At 46.2% G+C, this 23,907-nt stretch overlaps 1 protein-coding gene across 11 annotated transcripts in view; it reads left to right on the top strand.

The window, feature by feature from the left end:
- Window positions 1-1,725: 1,725 nt before the first annotated feature.
- Window positions 1,726-23,907, top strand: part of LOC105691047 (heat shock 70 kDa protein cognate 4-like) — a 96,484-nt gene continuing 74,302 nt past the window's right edge. For 2 of the 11 annotated variants that reach the window (XM_048659958.1, XM_048659956.1), the window contains exons 1-8: window positions 1,726-2,085; window positions 9,846-10,070; window positions 10,616-10,734; window positions 11,121-11,450; window positions 11,567-11,965; window positions 12,053-12,424; window positions 12,556-14,499; window positions 17,676-17,918. In XM_048659958.1, the coding sequence (XP_048515915.1) occupies window positions 9,869-10,070; window positions 10,616-10,734; window positions 11,121-11,450; window positions 11,567-11,965; window positions 12,053-12,424; window positions 12,556-13,110 (1,977 nt within the window). In that variant the 5' untranslated portion in view covers window positions 1,726-2,085; window positions 9,846-9,868 and the 3' untranslated portion in view covers window positions 13,111-14,499; window positions 17,676-17,918. Of the gene's footprint in view, window positions 2,086-8,940; window positions 9,259-9,845; window positions 10,071-10,615; window positions 10,735-11,120; window positions 11,451-11,566; window positions 11,966-12,052; window positions 12,425-12,555; window positions 15,090-17,675; window positions 22,610-23,907 lie in introns of those variants that run through there. The other 9 variants (XM_048659963.1, XM_048659961.1, XM_048659957.1 and 6 more) reach the window with 9 other exon arrangements.

Here is a 23,907-nt window from a genome sequence, read left to right as displayed (position 1 = left end):
TATGTATATAGATCCGCGTTCGTAGTAAAGCACAAGCAGCGAAAGTGCATTGTAGTATAATAGGAAAAAAAAGAAGTAGAGAAAAAAAAAAAAAAAAAAGGCAAAAGAATCGTTGCGGCGTTCGAAACTGCAACGTTACGCCGAATGAAAGACGGAGAGGAAACAGAGAATAAAACGAGTTTTGAGAAACACACGTCATGCGATGCCAGAGCATGCGCTCTCAGAACCAGACGGTCTTAATATTTATCCGATATCGGTGTGCTCTTGTATCTATGAATTTGTCTATGAATGAGAGTGTAGCGCGCGCTCAGTGGTGGTGGTCAAGCGAGTTTACAGAAATAGAATAACTCGATTTATTATTAATCCTGTAACGCGTCGAAGTCCGCGATGCGTGTAACAAGAACGTCCGATTCGATTCGCCGTTTACATTTTCTCTAATTTTTATTCATTCTCGGAAATTTTTCTATTTCCCAAGACACGCGTGTGTGTCGTACACCGCCGAACGTATTCATCTCACACAAGACCGCGGTAATCGATAACCTTTCGAGGTTGTGAGAACAAAACGCATCGACCATTACAATAAATATAATTCTCATCGCGTTAGGTCACTTCTTTACTTACGTACAATGTCGTATATACGTGTATAACGCGAATAACGTAATTCCCACAGAGAATTACGAAGCAAAGAACGATCTTTTTCTTATTTCTTCTCTCTTCCCTTCCCCTCTTTCTCTCTATCCTTCGTTGCGTGCGTCTCGATAGTTATCGAGCGTGCATTTAATGTACCTCCCAATACCCGATCCTTGAAAAACGAAGATTCGATTCATGTCAGAAAAATGTTAGACACGTTATCGGCTGTTTTCGAGAGACCGATAATTCACGTTGTTACGAAAAAATATTTCATACATTACGGAACGCAACCTGAGGCAATTTTTTTTATACTTTTTTTCTTTTCTACAATTTCTCTTTGATCGACGTCCGCACTTATTCAAAGTTAGCCGAGGTGATCTGAATTATAGACGGAGAAAAAAGATATCAATGAGAACATCGAGTCCGCCGTTATTTCAGGGAAGTTGATACGCGGTTCGTGAATAATTTACGTATATAGCAATCGGAATTATACGTACACCGAATCAATGAGTCACACAGAGCAAACTGCGCTGCGGATATCTTCCCTCGGTATCTTTAAAAGTGCACGGAATCAAAAAAAAAAATCAAATCCTTCGTTCGAACGACGTCGATACCGCGTCTGTTGTTTCGAAAAATGCACAACAACAACAAGAACAACAACAACGAGTTGAATTTGATCGCAAAGGAATATGATACGCGGTATACGGGCGTGTATATTTTTTCTTTCTATTTTCATTACCGTTCGTGGCACGCTTCGATAAATTTTATCCCCCGCCCCTCCCCCCCCATGTTTCGTACGCGAAATCTCTATATTTGCTCGGCTATCCGCGAGCGAACGGCGCATATCATATACGTGTACGGCACGAATAAATCCGCTAACAAGAATCGATTAGTCGGCGTACGAATTATTCTTATTGGGAAAACGGTCGCGTTGATCGGCGAGCGGATCACTCGGCCAATTTGCGCCCCCTCCCTCCCTCCCTCCCTCCCTCCCTTCCTCCCTCCCTCCCTATGTATACGACATCGCGACGAAACGTGCGGAGAGATAGGTATTCGGATATATATCTCTCCGAGGAACTGATCACATCGTACACACGTCTGATATCCTTGAGGCAAATGAGAGAGCATTCAACGTTGTCCGCAAATATTTACCCGAATATTTCGGTGATCGCTAATATTGGCTGGGCTGTCCCCCACAGGCAAAAGGTGTACGCGCTCTCGCGCATACATAGAACCTGGTGCCAACACACGTACGAGTACGTGCGAACGTATCGATCCAATCGACGCCGCTAACTTTGCCAGAGAGCGAATTGCGTTTCGCTGGGATAGCCGGACGGCCGACACAGTCTACCGTTTGCTGCCCTCCTCTCTTCTTCCTACTCCTCTGCAATCTGAAAAGCATCGGGGCACAACTATGCGATTGTTACGCAACGAATAAGCGACACACTCCAACAGGTACGTGTACATTCGTCTATATATATATATATATATATGTACTCCAATATCCGGAAATGTCCTTTTTTTTATGTCCCTCTCCGAAATCACCTGACGGGAAAAATATCGCGTGTCGATCATCTCTTCCCGTGGCACATCTAACAAGGTGCGGGTGCGAGCGCCGTGACTCATCGATGATGAATTTTCTTCTCTGTATTCCTATATTTTTTTCATCTTTTTTCTTCTCCTTTTCGGTAATTAATACCCGAGTCGTTCGACACGGTGACACGCGGAATCGTGGCACGCGTGTGACGCAGGTCGTGACTTAACTCCAGTGTTTTTTTCACGACGCCTGTGTGTGCACGGGTATTATTCGCGCAACTTCCATCGTGTGCATACGCTTAGCCGCGATTCCTTTTAACGATCTTCGTGCAACTCGGTGCGTCGTTGGCCAACCGACGAAGGACGCGGCTGCCGTTATTCGTCGAACGATTTATGTAAGAGTCACGTCATCGTCGTATATGCATTCGAAATATTCGCGTTGAACAGAGTTTGAAAAAAAGTCACGAAAATTTGGCAAATCAGGTGGTTCGGGGGGGGGGGGGGGGGGAAACGCTCGATTTTTGCAAAGTACAGCGATTGAAATATTCTAGTTTCGAGCGGATGTAATTTTGTTTCCTTTTTTTTTTTTGCTCGTAACCTTAGACGCCATAATCGAGTGGATATCGATCCTCGTTGCGCGAGTCAAAATCGTTGACGATGATTAACGTGATCCGGCGTTTCGCATATTGCGCATTTGTAATTTCACGTTGTGTATATATATATACCTTGTACACACACACACATATTTATGGATTATTAATTCAATGGGGTAATTTTTGCCAGTCATATCGCGGTGCGGCGCATGTACACACTTCGAACGTACCTTTGATTATGGGAGAGTAAATAATTATTGTACGGCGAAGTTGTCGAGCTCCGCGCGGAGAATTTCGGTGATTAATAACGCGAGGCGAACGACGTTCCTCAAGGGATGAAAGTATGTTACGAGCTGAGATAAGAGTTCGAACGATAATTCGACTCCCTATCAATATTCTCAACGTTTGCGCGAGTTTCTATATTATACCTGTATACGTGTACGCACGTTGCTCGGACTTTGGAAAATATTTATCCCCGTACAGGTGGTTACGAATGTAATACGCTCTCGTAACGCAAGAACGTGATTTACGGGATGTTAAACTACGAGAAACGATGATAAAACACGTCGCGCTCCGTCCCCCTCGATTCTTGACTGTTTCAGTCGGAAGTTTCAGGATACAGAAACGCGTTACGCAATTCGTACGTACAGAAGTACGTAGCGATGAAAAGAAAAATTCTTATCATCGGCGTACCGCAATGCAACCGGTCGCTCTTATCAAATATTTTTCTCATCGTACGAAAGAAAAAAAAATGTTTCTCCTCCTTAACGGAGATCGGAACATCGATCGGATTTTTTTTTTTCCCCCATCAGCTTTCTCGCGAAAAAATATCTCACGAGAAATCAATTCGTACACACATCATCCACCGTAACGTGGGAGATTAACTTCTCGCCGGGAGGTCGCCTGAATCGAATCGAGTCGCCAGCGTCGGACGTACGCGGAGTATCGGTTCCAGCTAGTCGAGTCAACGATTTGATTTAGAGAACTTCAATATTAACTTAAGACCCTGTTTAATTAAAACGTTATCAAAGCCAGCCCGTTTACCGCTGAACAGGTGCCGATCACGATAGCGTGTAGTAACGCGAGTCGACGTACGTATTACGCGTCAATCGCGAATACGCTGTAGCTAATTTTTTTTTGCATTTCTTTGCGTAATTTTTTCTGTTGTTGTTTTCTTACGGATATTTTCATTTTTACACCCGATTAGGTGGCGATCGATCGAAACGTGCGTCTAATCTTTCGACGAACGTTATCGAGTCATGAGTTTCTTATTCTCCATTTCAATTTTTTTTATTTTCTTTTTTTTGGTGCAATGCGGGCAACATTTTTTTTCGGACGAGAAAACGGCGGTGGAAAAGAAAAAAGTATTCGGGCATCGTGTGTCGGATCCGCGGTGGGATTCCTGGGCGTCCGTTGCGTAGCTACGCGAGGACAGGGCGGAAATCGTTGGCGAGGGAAAACTAGGAACGATAATTACCGTGATTCATGCAACTATGCGAACGTTTCCGATACATTTATATGCATTGCAAATAACACCCGTCCAGCCGCTGCTGTGTACAGTCGCGTCGGTGCAAACGCTACGCAGCACAACGTTCCAGTGTCCCCATTCCAGTTGTAATACGGCAATTGCAGCGATATGCCAATTTTTTCTTTATTAATTTTATTGCTCCCTTTTTTTTACTTCTGTTTTTTTTTCGCTCTCGCTCTCCACCGATCGGTGCAATTGCGAAGCCATTGAGGAAAGGCTTTTTTTTTTTTTCTTCTTCTCTCTTCTCTAATTTTTTTTCTCTCGCCATAGGCCGTAACGGTTTCTGTAAGCTCGTTAATGGGTAACTTTGAACAGCCGTTTGTAGGATGTTCCAGCGTTTCATGTACCTCACCGCAAAACCGACTGCGATTAGGAGCGAATATAAGAGGAAGCTACAAAGCCACGATATCTTGTAACACGCGTACGATAAGAGATTTTTATCCGAACTCGGGGGATTTTTCTCTCTCTACGTTTCCGATCGCACACCACCGTCCGGATGTCGCGATATTAAAAAAATTTCACAGTACGAGCGCCGAGCGGAGACGAAAGGGAGAAATTTGAACCTAGACGTTTCACGTTTAGTTTTTTCCTCTTTTTTTTTTTTTTGGAAAATATTCTTTCCTACATTCACCGTTTTTGCACAGCCCACAGGAATATCTGATGGACGATTGTAAAAAGTTTCGGGGGGGGGGGGGGGGGGGGGATTTATATTTTCGCGTGTCGTTTCGAACGTTGCGGAGGTACGTGTGTGTGCATATATACCGTACACGCCGTACGCGCGGTTTGCGAAAGTCGACGGTAGTAGTTGACGCTCGGGTTTCGACGGGGGGGGGAGGGGGGTGGTGAATTTTTGGTATTCAGGTATTTCGGATGTTTATTTTTCCCGCCAGACTTTACCGCGTCGCTACCACCCACCACTTGCGGCATCGCGAATGCGGGTTACATATATACATACGTACATATATATAGAAATATATTTACCCGTATATATAGGTAGGGTACGTACATAGGAGAGCGTTGCTCTCAGCATTTCGCGAAACGCGCGATGTGCATTCAATCTGCAGACTCTGTGCAGCAGTTTTCCTTCGCCGCTGGTATACCTGTACCTGCATAGCGCGCCATCGTCCCGCAGGTTGCTCGCTCCAAGCCGATTCGATGCGTTTTGTATAGGTAAAATGACATGGTGTATAAATATATATATACATATACATATACATATATGTGTGTGAAAATGAACGGGGGATGTACAGATGTGGATGGTAGAAAATTTCCCTTGACATGTGCCACTTCCTGAAGGGGAAAGGCAAGGACGGTGAACGAGACGACGACCGATTCGCATTTTTATTGACGCATTATAACCAGGAGTTTGACGTTGGTGGCAAAAATTGAACATCGGTTGGTATGAATATCATTTTTGATATTCCGTTTCCATGTATACAAATACGCGCGTTATAAACGCTGTGAGATAACGTTGAGACGGGGTTTTTTTTTTAATTTCATTTTTTTCGAATTCTTCGAGCCGAAAACCGGTTTTTCGTGGCGATTCGCGTTCTCGCGAGCGCGCGTTTCATAAATTACGGCCTGTTATTTTTGAATTCAGTTGTAGAAAACGTTGGAAGTTGCGGAGCGCGGGGGGAGAAAATTTGGTCGGTGCTCGCTGCAGCTGCCGCGGAATAAGGAAATAAGGAGCATCGCGCTAAGAGAGGCGTTTGCACGCGAGTGCCCGGAATGCGATGCGATTGCCTATCGATCGGTACCGTTATACATACATACCCATACGTGTGTGAAATAACTCGAATAGCCCCGGTGCCGACGTACGTACGCGAAAAGCTCCGCGCGTTTCTCATCTCACACCGTTTCGCGACGTGTACACCGACCGACCTACCTACGTTCCGCCCTTTTCTACTGTACGTCGAATCCCCCGAGGGGGTGAAAATTTTTACCTCGGACATTCCCCCGCGGCAACGCGAACTACGCTGCGGAGATTATCCCCGCGAGAAAGGGTGCCCCCCCCAGATATACGTACAACGGAGCGTCTCGCAATATTTGCCGCTAGCTCACCGGAAAATCTGTATATATCGGTATCGCGAATCGGTAATTTCTTTATTCCTCTTCTCTTCCTTTGACTTTTTTTTCGCCCGACGATATATTCATACGCCGAGTCTTTTTTTTCTTCTTTCGACTTTGACTTTTTTTTTTTTCTTTTCCTCCGCGCGATTTTCTCAACGACCGTTCGTCGCGCACTGTGCCGCCAGACTCGCTGTGTATAAGAACAGGAAATTGCAGGACGCTAATGGCCCGCCGTTTTATTTATATACATATATATAGAGAGAGAGTCCTTTCTCCCGATGAATCGCGTCCTACTGACGAAGGACGAACGTTTAACTACCGCTCTGTATCTGTGCTACGGGATCACGCGAAGCGGCTCGAGATTGGAAAATTTATCGGGTCAACACTAGCGATCTATTTTCTACCCCTTTTTTTTTCTATTTTATTTCCTATCCTTTATTCGCTACGGGGGACACTGCGGATATATCTTCTCGCGCAGCTAAACACTTCGCCTCAGATGCAACGATTTATTTGTTTACGTTATACGAATGAAAATGCTAAGAACGAATCACAAGATGGCCGTGCTCGCGTGGTCCCCGAAGGATCACGTGTGATTCTTTATTATTTTCGAATCACCCCTTCGCCAACGAACGTTAGAAAAAATACTCACGTATATGCGCGTAAGTGCCGACGGTCGTGTTATTGAAAACGACTTCCTTCCCGGAGCTTTTTCTCTCACTTTTTGAAGCTGAAAAAAAATAAATAAACGAAAGGATCACCGAATTTTATGCTTTGAGGAAGCAAAAGGTATATCGAGATATCCGTACAATGTTGTATACGTGTATCGTTTCGGGAAACGTGGACGAGTCGAGTGGGCGATATTTCATTCGTTGACTCCTCATTAGGGTTCCATTGAAATATCAGGGTCGTTTTATGCCGCGGCTGGTTTCAGTGAATCCGGAAGGGCGTTATTCGGAATTTAATATACTAATCTTCCCGTATTACATTCGGATTTGTGGTTTGTTAATGTAATACAAAGAGATTCCGGGAAGTACGTCTATCCCGTTTTACAGATTCGCGTATTATCGCGGCGCAGATCAAGAGATCGTGAATTACAGACCGGGAATTAAAGGATGAGAGAAATGCGGAGGGCTGCCAGACCGATCGTTTCCCCATACAAGTCAAATATTATTTTACAATAAAACTGTGATAATATCCCGTGTAAATTTCACCACCCCCCCCCCCCCCCCCCCCCGGGCTACGCGGCGATCGTTAATTCCATCGGTTTAATTAATTGATCCTACGAGTGGAAATAATGTCGGGTACTTATGGAAGTTTCGAGGATTCGGTGGGTAATTTTCGGGAGATACGTAACAACGGAGAGGGCAATTCGCGAATGACATTTGTCACGCAAAAACGGATCGTATAGCCGCGTACACATTTTCCCCCCGTAGTTGAACAACGTCTATTTTCTCGCTTCTCTTTCTTCGCTTTTTCTGCTTTCTTCCTATAGAGGAAGAAAATCCGTACCCCGCACCAGATACGGTGCGGTATAACGCGGCTACGTGTAGTATCCTGAAAAATTTACAAAGGCATAGCCTCGTTCTCGGACCCGAGCTCGTTAAGTCGTTACTGTATATATATACCTATACACACCGCGTTCTTTTATATATCGTCGTCGTGTATACGTACGTACAAACGAAAGCGCCGCGACGCTTGGCGTCTGTAACCCGATATTTTACAACCCTCGCTTCAACTACACACGCTCGAGATATCGTCTAGCCGGTCACACCGACGTTAAAAAAGCAAAGTGCTTAACCGAGCCGACGCTGGGGGCTGCTTGAAATTTTCCGCCACGCTTTCGACGGGGACGTGTGCGAGAGTTGCGCAGCCGAAAACACCGTGGATATCCGACGTATTTCTGTTGTATCGCGTAGCGAGAAAAAAAGTGAAAAGTAAACCGCTAAGGCGACTCGCGCCGCTAATGAGAGGACGGTCCTCGACTAACGGGACGAAAATAAAAAAAAAAAAAAAAAAAAGGGTGGCGGCGGCGGCTCCGCCGTTTTCGGAGGTGGATTGTTAAATTGCTACCGAATTTCCAGAGCCCTCTCTCCCTCGCTCCCTCTCGCCGGTTCACGCGCCCGCCGTCCACCTCGTTCGGCGATAAATTTTCCGGAGCTTTAAATCCTACCGCAACAGAACCGCGAGTACCGCCTCCTCCGCCGCGGGAACAGAGCTTCGACAATTCCCAACCCGACCGGAGTCGCGACTTGCCTCCTGCGGACCGCGAGAATCATCGTGAAAGGACGAGGGTCGGTACCCGCCAGCTTTGGGGGGAGGGGGATGGAGGCGGTAAAACCGAGACCGGGACAAACGTCGCCTCGTGTATTATAACGTAACACTGATTTTATACGGGCGTGTTTAACGGGCGAGAGACATATTTACGAGGGGAAAATCTAGATCGAATCTACAACGTCCGACCCTACCTGCTACCGATTCTACTCTACGATTTCCCACCCGCCGAGAGATGAGAATTTTGGTTTTTCGGAGCTTTTTGGCGAACCGAAAATTCCGGGGTGGTTGGGGGGGGTGGGGGGGAAACAAAATTCTCTCAGATCGGTCAAAATCGCCTCCAGCGGCAGCCATAGTCCACTTAACAGATGAACGATCGAGCAAAACAACGGGAGTAGCGTGACGAACGATTATCAGTTCATCAACGAACTGAACAACTTCAGGGTCTTCGCGCGTCTCAAGTGACGTTATTTATCGAGCAAAACGTATCCGTGTATCCGACCGAGGTAATAATTCTCAGAAGAAGAACTAATACCACCGGAGAGAATCGTGGACCCGACTGCTAGTAGCATAAACGCGGCTTGACCTAGGAACCCATAGGAAGGATAAATTGATCGCTCCGCAAAAGCTGTGAGTATATTGCTGTCGCGCAAGCATACATATATAAACTCGATTGCTTTTGCTGTCGCCGATGGGCTGCCGCGCTACCGGGAATCAATTGGGTCAGGGGTTTTCACGAAGCGGTGAACGAGCCGCGGACTTTATCTCGCGCACACGATCTGGCTAATTTTTTCATTTTTTTTTTATTTTCTTTCTTTTTTCACATCGGTTATAACGTTGATAAAAAGTTCGCGTAATCGATACCCCTCCAAAGAAAAAAAAAATAAATAAATAAAGAAAAAAGCCTACACACCGTGTAGGTTCTACCGATAAAATGAAATTGGAGTCAGAAAAATTATTAGCGTTTAATCGATCGTTCGGAAACTGCATTTCTCGATATCTCATTTAATCCCGGCTTAACCGCAAGACGGCCGGGGAAAGGGAGTAAAGAAAGTTGAGAATTTAATGGCGCACGTGATTGTACGCTCTGCCTTTGGGAGGAAGAAAAAAAAAAAGAGATCGGCAAAAATTAGATTCCAATCTCAGCGGCAGTCAATCCCGATGAATTAATCGCGATGAATTCTGATTCTCTCATTTTATTACCGCAACCCCGGCAGACCTCCTCGTCTTAAGGGAGAATATGGCAGCACCCGCCGTCGGCATTGACCTGGGAACGACCTATTCCTGCGTCGGTGTTTTCCAGCACGGAAAGGTCGAAATAATCGCCAATGACCAGGGAAATCGGACGACCCCCAGCTACGTGGCGTTCACCGATACCGAGCGACTCATCGGTGATTCGGCCAAGAATCAAGTGGCGATGAACCCGACGAACACGATTTTCGGTAACGTAAAATACCGATGCACGGCGGGTACAACACGCTCGGCATTCTCGAACGATCGGAGGGGATGCGAATACAGGGTTTTTTAAATCCTCTGCCACATCTTTTGATTCAACATTTTCAGTCGCAACTCACTTTACAAACCAGATTCCGATGGCTGATTCTTCGGCTCGGTGTGTTATTCTTAGGTGATCTATATAGAGTATACGGATAGAGTCTGGAAAAGCGTTCGGATTCTTGAATTTCATTAGTGGCTTCCTTTTATTTTACTCCGTTCAATGGAAGTAAACGATCGGAAAACTAGAGACGACGTTCAATCGAGATTGTTCGCTGACGTCCGTAGAAATTCATCGCTTGATCGCAGATATATAAACGTGTACGCGCGTTATCGATCGACTCGAGGTCGAAATGATCGATGACACAATCGGAGCCTAAGATAAATCAAACGAATAAAAAACAAATATGTAAAAATAGATAACGCAACCGTCACTCGCGTAGATGATTGTTTTGAGCACTTCGATTCTCTAAGTCGAACAATTCGATTTCAGACGCCAAACGTTTGATCGGAAGAAGATTCGACGACGCCTCCCTACAGGCGGACATCAAACACTGGCCCTTCAACGTCATCAACGACAACGGCAAACCGAAGATTCAGGTCAATTATAAGGTAAAAAACTAGTCAGGTAAACGGTATCCCATTGGACGATTACTTGTCCGTGTAACATGTAAAAGAATCTCACGAAACGTCCATTAATCGCAATCATCGAAAAGTGAGAGAAAAAAAGGGGAAAAATGAAAAATAGAAAACTGTGCGAATAGCACCGGTGAATGTAATTCGCATCTTGATATTTTTCTTCTTCTCTCACTTCGGTCACGTTTCACTAGTAGTAATCCAGTGGCAATTGCAACGGCAGAAAGTTGAATTTCTCTTGAACGTTGATTTAATTAAACGTTCGTGGCGTTCGGGTGTTCGGAGTCCCGGTGTATGTGAGGCAGAGGAGCAGTCCGCCCCGTTCGGATTTAAAGAGGGGATTGTTTATCGATTCCGTACAGGGAGAAAGTAAATCCTTCTTCCCCGAAGAAATATCCTCGATGGTACTCACGAAGATGAAGGAAACCGCGGAAGCTTACCTGGGAAAGACAATTACAAATGCCGTCATCACGGTGCCAGCTTATTTCAACGATTCTCAACGTCAAGCGACCAAAGATGCCGGCGCTATTTCTGGACTGAATGTCCTCAGGATTATTAATGAACCGACCGCGGCAGCCATAGCTTATGGTCTCGACAAGAAAGGACGTGGGGAAAGAAACGTGCTCATTTTCGATCTAGGCGGGGGAACGTTTGACGTATCGATTCTCACCATAGAAGACGGAATCTTCGAGGTTGACAAAAAAAAATATAAATATCCTTTCGTTCCGAGTCCTCAGATGAATTTTTTCTGACGCGGCCGAGTTCTGTGGTGAGTAAAAAAAAAAAAAAAACAATCTTCACGGTGCAGGTGAAAGCAACGGCGGGGGATACGCACCTCGGCGGAGAGGATTTCGACAGCCGTTTAGTGACCCATTTCGTTCAGGAGTTCAAGCGAAAGTACAAGAAGGACCTCTCGAGCAGTAAAAAGGCGACTCGTAGGTTGAGGACCGCGTGCGAACGCGCTAAAAGGACACTGTCGTCCTCTACGCAGGCCAGTCTCGAAATAGATTCGCTCTTCGAGGGCGTTGACTTTTACACCACCGTAACGCGTGCCAGGTTCGAAGAGCTGAATCAGGACTTGTTCAAGAGCACCGTAGATCCCGTGGAGAAGTCCTTGCGCGACGCCAAGATGGACAAGGCCCAGATACACGACATCGTCCTCGTCGGGGGCTCCACCAGGATACCGAGGATACAGAAACTACTTCAGGTAATTACACGTCTGTGATTTATTGTCCCCGAGTTTGCCGCCGCTGGCTCGTCATAGCGGTAACGCGCGCGCGTGTGATCCTGGCAGGACCTGTTCAACGGTAAGGAGTTGAACAAATCCATCAATCCGGACGAAGCCGTAGCCTACGGAGCCGCTGTCCAGGCGGCGATTTTACACGGGGATAAATCCGAGGCCGTCCAGGATCTGCTGCTGTTGGACGTGGCGCCGTTATCCCTCGGGATAGAAACGGCCGGAGGCGTGATGACAGCCCTCATTAAGCGGAACACGACTATCCCGACTAAGCAAACCCAAACGTTCACCACTTACTCCGACAATCAGTCGAGCGTCCTGATCCAAGTTTACGAAGGGGAGAGGGCGATGACTAAGGACAATAACCTACTGGGAAAGTTCGAACTGTCGGGGATACCGCCGGCTCCTAGAGGCGTTCCCCAAATTGAGGTGAAATTCTTAGATCCACCTTGACTAGCGCGATTGGATTCCGCCCTATTGGATTCCGCGCGTTACCGCCGCTGTCCCCACTATTTCATCTAGGTGGAATTTCCTACCACACCGCGGATATGGTTTTGCAGGTGACCTTTGACATAGACGCCAACGGTATACTGAACGTATCGGCTATTGAAAAGTCGACAAACAAGGAGAACAGGATAACGATCACCAATGACAAAGGAAGACTCAGCAGGGAAGACATCGAGCGTATGGTCAACGAAGCCGAGAGATTCAGGAGCGAGGACGAAAATCACCGGGAAAGGATTACCGCCAAGAACAATCTCGAGTCTTACTGTTTCAACATGAAGGCAACCGTAGACGACGAGAATATCGTGCGGAAAATTTCCGAAAACGAACGAAAATTGATATCCGACAAGTGCACGGAGATCATCAAATGGATGGACACCAACATGCTCGCCGGGAAGGACGAATTCGAGGCGAAGCTCAAGGAGGCCGAAAGGGTATACTTGGACGTCGTTGCGCAATTTCAGATAAGTCTACACAAAAATTATTTTTTTTTCAATGGTCAAGGTTTGCGGTCCGATTATTACGAAGCTCTATCAAAGTGGCACAAGTGGTGGCATGCCACCCGGCTTTCCTGGGACAGCTGCCGCAGGAGGAGGATCGACCGGTGGTAACGAAAGCAGCGACAATCCGACCGTCGAAGAAGTAGACTGAGCATCTGTGGTCGCTGGAAGCTTTGCAGCCGGTTGCAGCGTAATCGACGACTGCAGCAACTCGTCCTTATCGATTTTTCTTTTTTCGTTTCATGTTCAGCCGAACGCCATTCGATGTCCGATTTTTTTTTAATCGTTGCATAATTGCCCCCGAACATTTGTTCCGTTTTGGTTCATTTTTTCTTTCTTAGGTAACTCACAGTCGGTCAGCCAACCGACTGCTGATGCTGTACCAACTCTCGGTACCACGATCTACGGTCGTGGAAGTCGTCGGTAAGCCAACGACCTGTATTTTATTTTTCAATACGTTTTTTCGAGCAGCGACCATCGGTCAGTTGCCGGACATGGAGCAAAAATTTTATACCGATCTCGTTCGGTATCGTGCTGCTCTCTTTTTTTCTATTTGTATTCTGGAGATGGAATTCATGCGGTTGACCGTACAGACCGTGATTAAAAGTTACATTTACCGCGTACTCCCTGAAATCGTTATTCCGAAATATTTGTGCGAATGAAAAAATTCATGAAAACCCGCTGATTTGGGAAGTGAGTATTTTTGAAAACTTTGTTTTCGCGATATTCTCGAGAGACCGAACCGTCACCGATCGTCGAACGGCATGCAACGGGCTAATTTTTTGGTCCCTTTGACCCGACCTGACCTGCGGCAACGAGAAACTTGAAATCCGAGCCAGCTAATGGTGGTCGAAATTTTTTTTTTTTCAATCCCACGGACAACGTGGCCGTACGCTAACGAGTGTGTGATATAACAAAATTATGTTATGCGGTTTATGATTTACGGGCGTGGCGTGAAAACGGTCTCTCGCGAATCAGCGAATGGATTTCTCTTTCGCATTGAGTTTATTGTCCTTATCAGATCCTGGGGGAACGACGTCGCAAACATAATATCCTGGATCGGTCTGACAGGGGATATCAGATTTCTTCTTCACAGGAGACACGCGGTGTTCGAGCGTAGGCGAGAAAACACCGCCTCGACTGCACTTCTGATATCTACACGTGCATGGAAAAATTTTTTCTGCAAACTCTCCGACAAATTCTGAAAAGATAACTGGAAATTTGTCCCACCCAAAATTGTTATTCTCTTCTCTATTTCTCCCTTCGTTTTCCGATTGATTTTTTTTTCAAACCGGGGCAAAGGAGATTGACGAGGGGCGCGTAGAAGGGTCAACCCCTTGACCCTTGACTCGAGATCATCGTTGAAAATAGGGGAAGGTGTTGAGTGCCTGAAACGCCTACGAATTAAATATGTTATCATTTTTTCAGGATTCGTAAAAAGCACGAGGACCCTTCGGCAGGAGATGAAAATCTACGCCCCGCAGAAAATGCAGCGAAAGGGTTCGTAATTGTGATTTTGAATACGTGTCCATTTTAATTTTTTTTTTTTTTTTCTGAACCACTTTTTGCGATGCTTCTCGGGAACCTGAAATGACTAGAATTCGTGTTTTCGAATTCCTATTATGCCCCGCAATGTTCTCGTGTGGATATTTTTCCGTCTAATGATCGGGTTCCACTTCGGGGTTCGTTTTAACTATCTTCGAATGAAAAGGCACGCGAAATTCGCCCGCCGCGCCGCCATCTGCCGCCCACAAAAATTTTTTTCACAACTTCGACAGTGCGCGGAGAATGGAGATCATAAAAAATCGAGAGTCGGTCCTTTTCGACCGCTCTCCTTCCTTCCTCCGTCTTCGCGTGTAGCTTCGGGCTTGAAATTTCTTGCGAAATGTCTGACATTACCAACGTCTATGCCCAAGGCGCGTGCCATGTGGCATATTTGTAATTCTAATGTCAGCGCTCCGATGGGTCCTTCACGTTTGCGATCCTTCGGGTTATACATTTCGTCCCGGAGCGTTAGACTCGATGCGCCATGTACGTAAGGGTAATAACAGGGCAAAGCAAAAAAAAAAAACGACAAATAAATAAATAACTTGAAAGGACGAGGCAAAAGTGAAGGTAATAATTACACACTGGTGCAAATTTTATTCGCTAAAAAAATGAAGATGACTTCAAGAACTTGAGGAATTTGGGTCAATTTCGAGTAGATCGCCAACTCCGAAACAAAGTTTTCAATTTCATTCGAGCAAAGCGAGAAGTTTGCTTCTAAGTTCCTTTTCCTGTTTTTGTAATTTCGTATGTTTGTCGCGTGCGCGTATATCATCGAAAAACGAGCGTGTACTTTTATTGCCGTGTATATCAATGGTCTTGATTTTCTCGCGCGACATACGAGGAGTTCGAAGGGGGGGGGGGGGGGGGGGCCAAAAGAGTCGGAGTTTCAGAAAGTCCGAGGGCGACGGAGGGCGTCGACGCACGAAGTCGTCCGGCAATAAAAAGTGACGTAAAACCGTCTCACTTACTCGCAAGTGGAAAAACGGTGAATCAAAATCCGACGTTTGATTCTTCCTCATTTATTTATATCTATTGGACGCCGTCGAGCCGGAGAACGAAAGAAAAAAAAAGAAACGACCGAATCGATGAAAAAGAAACGAAATTACGTTTACGAGGATCCAGGATCGTAGATCCTTCGGATTTATACGTCGAGTACAATTAAATTGGGTAAAGGAATTTGAATAAAGACGTTATCGTCGATTAACGTCGTCGGAACAGCCGCTCAGCCGGACGGTGAAAATATAATAATTTCCGAATGTAATAAAATAGAAAATAGAAACTACGGCGTGTGGAATACCGAGATATACACGCGGTTGAGAAAGAGAGGAAGAGAAACGAGCGGCTCAAAAGCAAATAGTAAAAGATGGCGATTTCTTCTTCTACCTTTCGCTGAGAGTCAGAAGTCGAGGAGCTGAGGCAGCTAACTTTTTCACGACAGCTGGTTAGCATAATTTGATAATTAAATTATTTAACAATTTAATCGCTGAGCGTATCGGTCGCGGTTCTGGCCATGGATAATTTTGTCGTCGTAACGAGACTCTCCCGCGGAGGGTAGTCCGGCTAATTAAGTCTTAGCGGTCCTTAAGATCCTTCTCGCTTTTATCCACTGCTGCCGGGGCCCCTCCGTGTGCCTACTGTACTATAATATCCGCCGACTGCCCGCAGCTTCGCCTGTACTTCACGCTATAAAAACCACGCCAACTTCAGTACTCCGGGACTTCGCTGCACGCACGTACTATCATCTCGTCGGAACAAATCCTTCGGCCGAGTCCGCCGGCCAGCTCAAATAGATTAAAAAAATGAAAAAAAAAAACAAAATCGTAGGGAAAAAAAGATTTCGTTTTTAGTTTTTATTTGAAAAATTTTCCACCGCCCACACGGACACGAAAGCACTCCGGACTCGTATATTTGCAGTTGGTAAAAGTTTCCCACGCCGGAGGCATTCATCGGATTATTGATACACCGGTATCGATTGCGAGTGTTTATAGTTATATAGGTACGTACGTTGAAAGGATATATAGACCGATAACCGACGATAAACTCTCAATCTCCTTATTGGTTGCGGCTAAAAAAGGGTTTCGACAAATTTATTTTAAATTGATTCAGAAGGAAAATATCTTTCTTCGCCAGTGTATTATTATACCGGCGCGTACCTTTAAGTTGCACTCGTTTTCGAAAGCTGCATGTAACTCGTACATGCCGGGTATGTAATAGCGTGATCTCCCGTGAAGGCTGCACGCGGTGATGTCCTGCATAAGAAAATAGCTCGAGCCGTGTCCGGAGGGGATCGAGTAATTCAGTGTACGAAGACCCGGCGGCATTGCTTCGCTCTTTGTGTTTCCACCGGTGATGCCCGATGCCCGATGCCCGGTGCCCGGTGCCCGGTGCGCCTTCCACCTCGCCGCTATTAGCGTTGCTAACAATTAATCGGTGTTTAATAGTGAGACTAATTAAGAGGACGATTAATGAGCCCGACCGTAACACCGCGCGTAAGAAGTAGTCACCCTGGGATCGTCAAGCGGCTCCGGCAAACCACCGAGAGACGTCTTTATATACCTCCACTCGAACACCTGTACACATATCTCAGGGGTCTCGAGCCGAAGCTTCTGTTGGGTCTCGCCGGAAGACATTAGCACTTCGTTCGCTCGTTGATTTTATTTATTTATTTTTTTTTTGTTATTATTCTCCTCCTTTCGAGCGTACGGTATCGTGGAGACGGACGATGGAGAAAAAAAAAAGAAAGTTTTTCGAAAAATTTTTCAAACTCGAAACGCCCGATCCGCACTCGAGAGAGAAGGGATCGTAATCAATCCTCGTTTAATGGCACGAGTAATCATCGGCGACGTTAATTAGCTCTTCATAACTGGAAGATGATCCCGCGCCAGCAGCCCTCTTCGCTTTCAACCCTCGAGCTATACAAGTTCCTCTTAATTACTATTTCAATTTATATATATATATATATATATAATACTCGCAACGACGTAGAGCTCGTCAAGCTTTTCTGCGTTACTGCGACTCGGCGTGCGCGTCCGCCTCCCGGCTATATTCTAGCAATGTGAGAATACCAAGGTAAAGTTTCTATCGGACGATCGTAATAGAAAACTAATTGCAACGTTCAAATTTTTCAGCAACACTATTACCACGTTCCAACTGCACACAGAGAGAGAGACTATCTCTCGGTTAATCCAACTTCAGTATAACAGAATAACCAATCCAGAAATACCTACTGCAGCTGTTGCCGCCGCCGCCGCCGCCACCGCCGCCGTTGATGCCCGATCCGCTTGGTGTAAATGTAACTTACGTTTACATTGGAACGAGACGGTGAGGCCGCTGGTCGCGGCATTGCGAAGTGTGCTTCGTACGGGCATAAGGTATGTAATTAAGGGACGAGCCGGAACTGTCCGATTCACTTCACACCGGAATATACGTATATATATATATACACGTGTGGAGCAACTCCGTCCGATTCACCGGGAGAGATGAAAACGCTTGTACTCGTAACGGTGAGGAGCCCGTCCTCCTCGCCTCCGCTTCCACTTGATCGCCGTTTACATTCACCGTCCACGGAAATTGTGGAATCGTTACACTGATTCCGTTTTAACCGCGCACAAACGGCAGCTGCACAGGTGTCTCCGATGCCCTGCGTCCGAAGGGACCGTTGCCCCCCTGCACGTGTACGACGTCCCGCTCGTGTTTAACAGTTCTGATTACATTTACCGCCCGATAAGTTACTAACCGCCCAGAAACTAGTTACAAACATTTCACGTTACCCGCGTAAAACATTTACAATAGTCAGATTTCCGAAAACGAAATCACCCTGCGAGCGACGCTGTTACACATCCGGATGGATACGAGCGAAAGGGCACACGCGAAATAGAATTACACCGGACGAGTAACTTTTAAAATGAGTTCGATCGAATTCGGTTTTTCGACATTCGTTTCTCTCATTTTTCTTTTTTTTTTTTTTTTGAGAGATAGAACAGTCGTTTGTACAGTGCTGTACGTCGATAAGCGGTTAGGGGCACGGGAGATATCGGGGTGAAAAAAATAATTCTAGACACTCCGGTATCTGCGGCGATACAGAGGAGGGTATTGTGTAGATTTCCCGATAGAATTGCGGTGCCTTGTACCTATGATTATAAACGAGAATCTTATCGATTTTCTAGTCAAAGTTTGTTTGGAATCGGAGAAAAAAAATCATACGAAATGTAATAAGGGGATCGATTTTGGTCACCTACGATTTTTTTTCGGTTTTATTTTCTAGGGGGGTTTTTTCGTGTTGCGGACAAAAGTTATTCCCGGCATCCCACGTAATGTGGGTAAAACTCTTCCCCGTCCTATTTTCCCCTCTTGATCTCGTAGAGCGCGCGCGTTCCCTCGTAGACGAAGAAAGAGCTGCGGAGATGAGCGGCGATATCTAGGAATTTACAAAACAAGAATCCACAGATACGATCTTCGGGTTCATCTAGATCTCGGTGTTTTTTTGACCCCACTGACGAAACGGTACAATTTATTGGGGCATTACTACCGACCCCCTAAATCTCACCGTACACATTTACTTACCAGATGTCCAAGATTTCTCGACCACGATTATGACCACGTAATGCGGTACATATTTTTTTTTTTTTTTTCTCTTTACATGTTCCTCTCTCGGTACCTACCTCCTTTTTTTTTTATTCATTTTCTACTTTTTATTCGTCTTCTCTTCGTCCCGATCTTTTACCGGTTTCCGGTAAACGGACGATCGAGAATTTCCCCCAACTTTGATCATTTTTTTTTTTTTGTCCGATTTATTTTATTTTTTCAGCGTCTCCGGACACTCGAAAGAAAGAACTTCTTCTTCCAGTATTCTCGAGGGCTCGGGAGTCTTGAGAGGCTCTCTTCTGCAATTACGAGTATAATAATTTACATAACCATAAACATCACGGATCGAACAATAAATGTGAATAATTAGCTATAGTATTCTTAAAGCTGCATCGTAGTAATAAAATCAGCGCTTTCGTTCCTCCCCCTTGGAAGTGCGGTAAATTATTATTTAACGAGGGTCTTAAAACGGGGAGGAGGCAGTACCGGCGAGGACCCATAGCTTTCAAAAGTAGACGATCCCGATATTCCCCTTACTTACCTCTCGACGATCCCGACGGCCGGGAGAATCGAAGAGCCCCGTTGAAAAAAAAAAACAGAGAAAAACTTACCGATCGAATTAGACGTACAACGAAATCCAGGCGGACTTATGAAAACGAAGAAAGGGGTCCCACTCGCGCATCGAATCGCGCCTGAAACTCCGATCCCCGTACGCGATCGTAGGAAGAAGAAAGAAAAAGGAAGGAGTGAAAAAAAAACAGCGCAAACCCAGAAAGAGAAAGAGAAGAAAAGAGAAAAAAATATACCGAGAGATCCGCACGGGAAATTGCGAAACGGTTCTGCGGAGTTGCGGTACGGTATAAAGGCGCGCCAAGCGCATGGCGCAGTCGTTTAAAACGTCACGTTTGCAAATTGGAACATAAAATCACGGTTATAAGGGGCCCTCCTGATTGTTTGTTACTGCTTCTAACCGCCTACCCGCGGTAACTTTAAGTTGTACTGCAACAGCGTCATGCGGTAATTTTCATTTTTTTTACCTCCCCTCCTACCCCGCGCCTCTCGTTTTTCGAAACTCATCCTACCGTTAAGTCGACTCGTAACACCGGAAGACAGATGAGCCTGACTCAAACTAAAATACTCGCGATTTACGATTTTTCTTTTTTGACTCTCCTTCTTTTTTTTTCTTTCACATCGAACCGAAACAAAATTTTTCGTACCTTCCGAACTCGCGTGTCTCAGGTACAGGTATTCGTAGTGTATTACCGTCTCACCGTCATGTGTACCCGAAGTTATAATTACCCGCACGGTCAATAGATTCGGTATCGGTTTTATCTATCGGGTGTACGGCGATCCCTTCGTTCTCGGTACGAGGAAAACGACGTCCATTAAGTTAGTTCGTTCGCATTACATTTGATTGGGGTGGGTATTCTCTCTCTGGTCGGAGGCAACTCCCGCAGCGGTGGCACTAATTGCAATCGTGGTAACGCATCTCTCGAATGCCGGCGCGGTGATACGTCGAAAATAAAGATTGAAGGAAGTGAGCGGGGAAACTGCCGAGAGGAGAAACAGAAAAACGAAAAAAAATAAATAATCCAATTCGAAAAGGAAGAAGAGAGAAAGGATCAATCTCGGGCCCGATGCGTCCCGCCGCCTGCGATCGCTGCCGCCCGTTCGCCTTCTCCCGCAATTCCAGTCCATCAATTCCCCCGTATTCCGAACGCACGTAGGATAAAACCCCCGTACACACGCTTAAGCCCGATACAACTTATGACCGTGCAGTACGTTTGTCAATTAAATTTACCCCCTGCATTGCGATGAATTATCGTCGCGTAGGCGTGTGCACCGCTCATAATCCGCGACTTCCAGCAACAGCGGGGAACCCGAGCGTGTACCAACCCTCTTAGCGTACGCCGCTAAGACGTAGAGATTAATCGGAAGCTACCGATAATTTGTACCGCAACAGATACCCACTCAACGTTCGGATATCTCGCTAATTGGATAGATCAAACCCGCTGATTACACCGCTCACGCACACCCGCCGTACATTTTTTAATTCCCCCCCCCCCCCCCCCCGTGTACAACGAAGAACGAATAAACGGAACTGAGTAACGATTACCGGGGTAAGAGACGGATCGCGGAGAAACGGATTGAATCGAACGAAGTCCCTCAATTTTTGCTCGGATCGGTGATGAAAATAAAAAAAAATAAAAACTTGGAAAATACCGTGGAAATAAATGGGGGAGAAGAAGAAGACGAAGAAGAAGAAGAAGGAGACGGGCATGTGACGTCAGCATTGTGGGACCGTCCGGTTGAGGATGACAACAACAAAAAAAAACGAGTAGAAAGAAAAACCAGAAGAAACCAGAAGAAAAAAGAAAAAAAAAAATATGCCCGAGTCCAGAAGAAACTACGAGGAGACTCCGGCTTAAATGGGCAATGCGACCGCAAAAGAGGTAAACGCGTAATTGATGCGGCGAGGAGATAGACGGGATGTAGTTTCCCCCCCCGGAGTTGTGGACCGGAGGTGGACGGGTATCAGTCTCGATTTTTTTTCTGGATAAAAATAAATAGACGGCGGTGAAAGGTAATAAGCGAAGACGGGGGTGAGTTTTCCGCAGCTGGGAAAGACGGGACGATTAGGTGCGGAGGTCCCGTGGAACGCTAAAACCGTTGACGAACGGTGCCCCCGAAACTATCTCGTTCTCGCGCCAACTGGTCGTTTGACCGGTCACTCGAGAAACTCCGAAACTCTCTTTCCGATCCCGGACATCGTTCCACTTTACAAGCGATCGTTCGTGGCGAAGGACGATCGATCCGCGGCTCTCGTCGAACTCGGTGAATAAGCACCGTCTCCGCTCCGCTCCGCGCGCATTTATTCAATCTCCGCGTCTCCTTCATTCAGCCGTGTTTCACGGGGAATCCTCGGGTGATCAATAGCCAATCGTAACGAGACACGGATCGACGTACGATCCAAAACGAATTTTAATTGACAGTATACCGACGTACGCGAATTCATCAATAGCCCTGACAAACGGCGAGGTACTTCCTAATTTCGCGAACGAACGGAGACGCCACGTTGAAAAGTCTCAATTCCCCCGGATCGAACCGGCGGACGAAGACCCGAGCGAGCGATACGAGAGGATATTCGAAAAATTGTCGAGGCGGAAAATTTTTTACCGTTGAAAAAAATTTTTCGTCGACGGAAAATATTCGTACGAAAGCGGACTCGTGTAATAAACGTCGCGGCGTGTATCGATGGAAGCCACGGCGAGAAGCGTGGGACGTAAAACGTTCCAACGTGTGTAACATAACAGGTTGCAGGAGTTGTCGGAACGGCGATAAATACTTAGACACCCCATAATTCGTGGCGAGGGTGCGATGCGTCATGCTAGATACGTATCAGAGACGCACGACGGTTCCTCTGCTCGTCGGACGCTAAGGTAAGAACGCGAGACGTGGAAGGTATAAAGGGTATTAAGAAAAAAAAAACAAAAAAAAAAAAGGAGGAGGAGGAGGGAAAAAATTTAAAACGTAATATTACCTTACACGTGTAACTACACGAGTAGTTTCACGATCTCCTCTACACAAGCCGCTTATATATCGCTTACGCGATGTCTGTATGTATATATATATATATATAAAAGTACGAGCTCGCTTTTCAAAAGCCGTGGCCCTTTTCGTCCTTCGTAACTTTCACGCAAAGTGTGTGCGTATATAAACTTCTCCTCTGTATACCTATACACACGCGAGCGTGTGCGCGCACGTGGGGTTTTCTAAAATATGTCCTTAAGCTGTGGTAAATCTAAAGCAAAAGGGTTTCTCTATCCCGCGACCGACCTTTCGACCGAGAGCTAGGCTCCGCGGCGGCAGGTGAGAAGAAAAAAAAACAAAACTCGGACCGAAGACCGAGCGCGACGGTACTCCTGAATCAAGGAACATTTCAAAGGTAAAACTTCGCCGTAGACGTGAGCGAGTACGCGAGTTATCAGGACTATAAGCCGAGACGCGAACCGCGTCGATTCGAAAGCTGAGCACGTTTTCGTTGCGTCGGGAGGGAGGATTCCGTTCGAAAATTTATTAAGTACGGCGAGGAGGATAATAATTTTTCGCGACTCGCGGTTTCGTATTGTTGATGATACCTTTTTGAATTGAGGAGGCAGTCCGCGGATCCCCCGTGGCCTCGGACGCCGCGTGTGTATAGCACGCTCCTTTTGCGGATATACGAGCGCGCGCGAACGTCGAAGTTATTATTTTTCACGAGCTGTAAAAATACGGGTTTTCACGCTCCTCGATTTTTCCGCGCGTAGCTCGCTACGGCTCGCTACGGCAGCGGCTCCGCGGCTTCGGTCTAATGAATTAAGCAACGTCCTTGCCTACCTTGGCACCTAGGCAAACGGCTGGCTACTTTAACACTTGAACGCACGACCTACGAGTCGCATGGCTAGACGATAGACGACGTACGTACGTACGTACCTACTCCACGCGCACCCAGGAATGCAGACCTAGCCCACTCGCCGATCCCCTACTATGCGCAAATAGTCGCTGAAACGAATAGAAAAAAGGAAACGGGGGGGGAAATTAAAAAGAAGAAGAAGAAGAAGAAGAAGAAGAAAGAAAAATAGAAAATATACCGGAAACCGTTCGTCTCGATTTAGTCCGCGGACGAAAATCCGACGCGGTTTCTGCGTCGACGTTGGATAATAATTATTGAATTTACCAGCGAGGACCACGCATAGTATCCGACCTGACGGAGCGCGGAAACGCGTGGCGAGGAGT

This window comes from Athalia rosae, chromosome 8, assembly GCF_917208135.1.
Source record: "Athalia rosae chromosome 8, iyAthRosa1.1, whole genome shotgun sequence".
Taxonomy (NCBI): Eukaryota; Metazoa; Arthropoda; class Insecta; order Hymenoptera; family Athaliidae; genus Athalia; species Athalia rosae.
This window is presented reverse-complemented; position numbering and strand designations above follow the sequence as displayed.